The 7,106-nt window shown below is 40.7% G+C and overlaps 1 protein-coding gene across 1 annotated transcript in view; it reads left to right on the forward strand. All coding sequences in view use genetic code 11, as the record gives it.

Moving 5' to 3' along the window:
* Nucleotides 1-5,182: 5,182 nt before the first annotated feature.
* Nucleotides 5,183-7,106, forward strand: part of EGR_08735 (Dephospho-CoA kinase domain-containing protein) — a gene marked incomplete at both ends in the record, with an annotated part of 2,354 nt that continues 430 nt past the window's right edge. Inside the window, 2 exons of the mRNA XM_024497984.1 lie at nt 5,183-5,327; nt 5,386-5,623. Of these exons, the coding sequence (XP_024347617.1) occupies nt 5,183-5,327; nt 5,386-5,623 (383 nt within the window). The remainder of the gene's footprint in view (nt 5,328-5,385; nt 5,624-7,106) is intronic.

Genomic DNA, 7,106 nt, shown 5'->3' on the forward strand with positions numbered 1-7,106 from the left:
GAGTGTCGCCGCTGCAGAGGTTTTTGGTCTCCAACATTTGGGCAGTCTGGTGAAATAGGGGAACCATAAATTAAATTTGGGCGAAATAAAATTTTGTCTATCACACATATTTCTGGATGTTCTGCGGTGACACGCTGGCAAGTATTTTTTATTATACCGGAAAACCACGCTTTTGCTATCACCTTACCGTTTCATGCTTTGAAATTCATTTAACTGTGCATTTAAACACAGACTCCTGAGTCCTCGTAATTTGTACGCCTCCTCCACAGCCTGGTTATTCGACCATGTCTACCGCCTCCTGCCGCATATCATTATGCAATATTGCATCTTCAGGGAGGTGATACAACAAATTGACAAGATCACCAGGTAGGTTTTCCCTTGTTTCATGCTGCCTACTTCAAGCTCCGTGTGTCGACATTAGAAACGACTCATTTAACCACATTTCCATGCAAAGGTCGACAACTGCTCGACAAAATATAAAAGGACTCGAGGGATCGTACTGGTAGTAGTGTAGGAATGGGAACAGCTAAGAGCTTGATGTCCTTGCGAGGGCAATTTTTCTCAAAAAAAAACATTTTTATGCGAAAATTTGACTGTTCCACTCATTATACTACTACCTTCCGGGCATTTGCTTAGGTTTTGTTAAAAAGAAAAGGCTGAAATGTTTATCTACTTAAGTCATGTACCGTTTTTGCAAATGATTTTGGATTTGGTACTGTGCATATTATATCGTAATATGGCATTTCGTAACGAAAAAAAGGACAATTCGTAGGTAAGCGATTGACCAAATAGCCTAAATAAGAAAACAATTGGCGATACGCTTATCTCCACTTTGAGTAATGCCACCCAACCACAGCGCTGCAGTCTGATTGTGTCACCGGGCAAATCCGTACCTGCAGCCACCCCTTTAAGAGACGACTGTGACGTACAACGACTTCAGGGAAGACCCGAGTGGCTGCAATTTATCATCACTCACGCCTTTTATTCTGCGTTCCGGCCTTTCGTTAGAAGTCTCACCAATTATAAGAAATCTCACCATCGCCTCTTTATTAAGAGGGGCACTGCATGAGCTAAAGGGGTTTAAAAGAGGCGCGTACCTCCGGAGAAAAAGCATAAAAGCCCCCGACTTCAATTACATTTCTTATACCAACTTAATTGCATTGTCGTAAGCTATTTCATCGGTTTCTCTTAGCCATTATAATGCAATGGGTTATCTTATTAGTCGCTTCTTTACTAGTTTGTGTACTTCGTACAAAATCTGATCAACTTTAAGAAAGAATGGATTTTGAAATGGCATTATCGAAGTGATTTGTTATCATCAATTTAAGAGGAACGCGAAGACGTGCTTCGTGGAGTCAGAGACTGGTGTTGTCGATCCCATTGCTTAGCCAGTAACGTCTCCAGAGATGAGAAGCGACTTTCTCTGCAATGGGTACATTATTGTTATCCGACGGCGCTGAAATCAACATTAACTTAAATTTCCAGAGATTGTGATGGATATGAACAAGATTTTATTCCCTCAATGTTAGTGCGTTTGCCATCACAATCTTGTTGGCTATTAGATTAACTGTATGTAAAGAAGGTAAATTTGGGAATAATGCTATGAATTGGTACATGTTTGACAGCTGGCGTGTGTCGCATGCGAATCGTTTTTTAGTAGAAGCAGTCATGTTCTCCACGGCCTTTGGACGAGGTGACCTGCTTTGTTCTCCACTCAAATATGGGTTTGCCTGCTTCTGTCACTAATGTAGCACACGTCATTTATTGTTACATTGGCAGCTCCTGAGACTACCCATTAATTTAGATAAATGCGGCATTCCCGTGCCCTTTGCCAACCCCGCTCATGTGTCATGTATTTCGTCCATCCCCGTGGAAAGAATGGGTACTCAAAAGTGACACAATTACCGTCGCGGGTAGCACAGGAGTTGTCCATTGTTCCAGTTTTTATAACTTTAGCAACACGTACTCAAAGGGGGTATATATAACATGGACACAAAGCTCTCGCAATACAAGTGCCACAACAGTTCTCCTCTATGGTAAGGAAAAGTTGTTTTATCCCTTTTCATACACGCTGCCTTTATGTTGACCATAATTTAATGAAAAGATTGTTCCTTTGAACAGATTTGCTAAGGATGAGGACATTGGCTTGTTACTTGCAGCAGTACCTGGTGGCAATCATCATAATTCAGATCACTCTGGTATGTGAAAGCACAATTGGTGTAATTTCGCTCCAATGTGTATCTAGAGTCTTCTTGGGCACAAATCGTCAAAGAAGCTTCGTCAGGTTGATTTCGACTTCACTTACAGCTTTGATTGTCCAGACACCGTGTTAGTGAATAGAAATTTCCAGTGCAATCTTACAATACCCGACGCAAACTGAACTGGGGACACAATACAATGGGAGGGCAGACGACCATTAAGTCACGAATTCACAGGTTCAACGCCATGTTGTAGGCAACACGCATGATGTATTGTGTTGTAATATGTTGCATCCTGTCATTTATCAGCAGCGCCTCAGTAGTAGCCGTCATTTTGGGGGCAAGAAATGCACGTATATATGCATATACCAAGGTGGATGTTGATGTATTTATTATTTTTCTGGGAAATAAAATCAAGACTCAGGCTTAGATGCAGCCGCACTTTATCGTTTTAGAAATCAACCTCCTGCCGCTCGATATCGCATCAATGAAGCACTATAAAGGTCGTTCAGTTAATTGCACTGTGACACAGATATTCACCAACGGTCGCGTGACCTCTGAATCGGGTCACCTTCGTTCCATTTCAAGATCGGCAAATAGGACCAAAATGAAGTTTATGGTGAGTCTTCATACATATGCACCGGTATGCAGAGGAGGTGGTGGGGACAGGCAAACCGAGGGACGGTCATGGAGTACCCCAAATTCCCCTTGTCCCAAAATCATATTGGCTAGAAAGGCAAATTATAAGTGATTTGTTTTACTCTCATGGTCTGCTTTAAACGAGAATAACAACAGCTTTCTTGAATCATAATCTTATAACTTGTTGTAATGCAAGTCTATTAGAGCAAAAAAGCAAAATTCCTTTCAACAGAAAACCTGCGACTTTCGATAAGCACTTAGTACCTGTTGCTCATTCCTCATTTCATTCCTCTCGCATCTCCTCCTCTCTTCCCTTACTTCTCTCCAACTTTCCTGTCCTTCCTGCCTCTGCTTCCGCTTTTACGGCTTCTGCAATTCCTGTACCCATTCTCTCCTCTTTTATGTCTGTCCCTTTGGGCATGGACTACACCTTATCCGCAGTCTGAAATTTAATCGCGTTAAATCGGGAATCTGAGGCAACGCTTGAAAGGTGATGAAATTTGAATTGACTTCAGCAATAAAATTACACGCGTCAGAGTCGGCGAAATGCATCCACAAGCACAGACTGACTCCTTTCCTGCGGTAAGTCAGTTTCTCCTACTTTGAAAGAGTGAATTGTTGCAAAATATGTGCCAAACACAAACTCATCTTTTGTAATATATGAGTGAACTTCGCCTTCCACACCCTTAGTAGGATGAGTACGTAACCTGGAATTAATTCCACTTTAATTTTCAAGAGAAATTCAAGGGTTGTTAAGAAAAGATAACGGCACTAGTAAGAAGGTTGATAACTCCCCACACGGATGCTTGAAATACCGGCTTGGTAACATGTATGCGTAAAATTCGGGAGGCATATTTAAAATACGGTCTGTTAATAATATATGAAGCAAGAACCAAGAAAAATTATTATCTTTATGCTGTAGTCTCAATCCATTTGAAGCTTGCTAGCAAAGGCGATTGTGCGTACTAATAAATCATTCCATCCGCTGCACTTGCTAGTCATAGATTTCAACACAGTAAGGGATGTTTTAGCTTGTCTAAGATGGAGAGTACCATAGAGAATCCGACCAGAAGAGATGAAACGATCAAGTGTATTATTTACCTCCCTCAACTATTTAGATTAGATGTAGCAACTGCCTCATTTAGCTCTTTCTCTCTGGCCTTTGAACCCGTTGAACGAACAGATTGATTTGATAAGGGCATGCTTATTGATAAACATCAGCGAATTGGAACACCGGTTCAGGGGAATCTGAGTTCTAAACTCACTTTCGCCTATAAAAAGCATTCACGACGCCTTCTCTACCAAACTTGTGTTTTCTGAGTGTTTCTCACCTGGAAGATACTTAAAACATTTTATGCGTTACATAGAACTACCTACGCATGTTATTGTTTTGCGCATGCAAAAGTGCTACATAAAAGTTCGTTGGAGGAGAGCATTTTAGATCCAAATTTGCTTTCATACTTAAATCTTTGTTTCTGAAATCTAATCTACTTGGGGCGCATCATGTTAACATTGCCCACTCATTCAATCATTTCCGGAACGACTCCACGCACTTTCCTAGTTCAGTATAACCCTGATGTTTCAGTGAAATTCAGACTTTAACATTTCATAACACAATGCAAATATAACAGCATATTAGGTGAAACAAAAATATTAAGAGTGCAGTAGATAAGTGGAATCATTTCAGTCCAGGAGCTGCTGAGGAAATAACTTGAGACGCTGGGAATCCAAAGTGTAGCGTCCCGAGACTCCCCGAAGACGAAAGAAGACACAGTACTCGTGCAGAATGTGTATTCAGCACGGAGAAGGTGTCTGGGCTATTGGCATGGTCCAAAAGGCCAGCCCACCCAGTGAGGTACAAGGGGGCTACTTCAAAGTCAAATGTTGCGCCTCACTAGAACCGAGGGATAAACCACTATCGTATTACAAAAGCGTTTGAAATATCCTTTTTAAAGGAGGGCGTATAAATCCATTTCTTCATATCCTCATTTAGTAGCAGAAATAAGAAATAATTTGGTGCTACTGTAGTTGAAGTTCAAAATTACATAATTCAAATAACCCGCAGTATCAACTCATAAATGCCTTTGCACGAGTCACATTAGTTATATTGCAGTGCCACTGACTTCCAAAGGACATTTCCATGTGTCTAAATAAGTTAATCTGTGTACTGTAATTATTAAACAAAATAAACTACCAGATGTGCAAGCCTATATATTTAACGAACTATTAAATTACATTCCAAACTGTATTGATGACAATTTGCTGCCCTATTTAGCCTTGTCTCACTAACCTCAATGCTCGCCGCTGCGATATCAGTGTAACAGTTGAGGCAGGGACTGTTAAAAATGCTTATTGTGGGGCTGACAGGTGGTATCGCGACCGGCAAATCAACTGTTTTAGCCATATTAAAGGAGAGGAATGTCGCAGCTATTGATGCTGATACAATATCAAGAGATCGCAGGCATTTCATGTATACGCAATTGCTTAATAGTTGTTGACCACGATAGACAGGTGCAGAGGGGTATTCTTAAGGCTTTCTGACCATCAGTTTTTAACGAGGATGGAACTCGTGTGGGGAGGAACAAACTAGGTGAAATTGTCTTCGCTGATCCCGAAAAACGGAAGGTTCTTAATAGGGTCATCCATCTCATTGTGTTTAGACGCATCATTGTTCAGATTCTGCGCAATTTCTTTTCAGGACGGGCCATTATAGTTCTGGACATACCATTGCTTTTTGAAAACCGTACCATGTTGTGGTTTGTATTGGATATAATCGCCATTCCTTGGTATGTTCGACATTACTTCATAATAAACCATTTCCTGCTGATTTTCCTCTATTTCATTACCGCTCAATGTTCATATTGCAGTCTTTAACCAGCTTTGTTGGTGTTGGAGTTTCGATGGACTTATAGATAACTATAATAGGGAGAACTTTCTTCCAACCCGTTCCAACGGATACAAATTTGTTCTCCTAGTATCCCCACACATCTTTTTTCCACAATGTCCAACGCTTGAACTAGTGCAGATCCTCCCTTTTTGGTGCAGCTTACGTATTAGTTTCACAACTGTTTGTTTTCTGCGCGGCGCCAATTATTTCTTCTAAACTATAGGAGTAGTGAGTTTTAGTTTGCTATTCCCACTCCTCTTACTTTTGTCGTTGCCAGAAGGGTTTGAAATATGGGAAGTCTAAATTAATGTCCCTCGTTCAGGAGCTCTTATTCTTATTTCAGACGGCTGAAATTGGTAACGGCGTCTTTTTTGTAATGCAAATGAAATTGGTAAGGAACAAGTAGGTAGTCTTTGAAACTTATTGTGATGTTAGTGCATGCAGCGTTTATCTTCTTCGGCTCAGAGAATTTACTCCTCAGTTGATACAGTTTTAAATGAATTGTTTCATCTTTCACGTTACGTTACATTACTGGAGGTTGTTCCTGACATGTTAATCGTTAGATACTTTAATCGGCAATGGTGCGTAATTCTTTGTTACTTTCAAGAATATGGAACCTTATAAAGGCATTTTATCTGTCTTTGAGTGGTACGTTCTATCACTGCACGCCATATATACTACAAGTTATATGCTACGTGAAGAACCCTCAGCTTTGAAACCAACTTGAACTTTGTTTCCACGGCTAACAAGTTCAAGTCACATTCATGAGGTTCATCCGACTGATACTTAGTTTTGTGGGGGTTCAAAATGAGCGGTGAGAGTTCGGGTTGACTGATGCGTATGTAAGCTTGATAATGCGCATGAACAGTCGCATTTTACGCAATTCTACTGGAACCTTGTTCGCGCCTTTCTTAAGCAGTTGTTCCTTTCCATAATCCGATTTCATATAACCTGAAACAGACGAGGCGAAGAGGAGTTGAATGGGCCGTTTTTGTTAGTAAAATTTATCATTAGTACCACGTGATCATTTCCCTTTCATAGTCATATATGGAGTGTGAAAATTAGAAATCTAAGTGCCTGCTATTTCTCCCCTCTATTAGTAGCTGGTTAGGCACCCACCTGGTACGCAATTTATGGAATTTGAGGCTAGAAGTAATGGAAGTGTTATGCCTTTTCGAATTTCCTTGAGCTCTTATTTTCTCCTTCCCTTGAATATATTCTGGATATTTACCCAATCATCGGATCGTTGGCGTAGGAGGAAGCGAGCTGGGTTCCTTTCGACCATTCCTTTTTTCTACGTAGGACACGTGGATAAAGCTGACTCAAGCATATCTCCGTGTACTATATAGCGGCTATGTTCATCTCACATGGCGAAAGTTGTT

This window comes from Echinococcus granulosus (assembly GCF_000524195.1).
Source record: "Echinococcus granulosus chromosome Unknown EG_S00117, whole genome shotgun sequence".
Taxonomy (NCBI): domain Eukaryota; kingdom Metazoa; phylum Platyhelminthes; class Cestoda; order Cyclophyllidea; family Taeniidae; genus Echinococcus; species Echinococcus granulosus.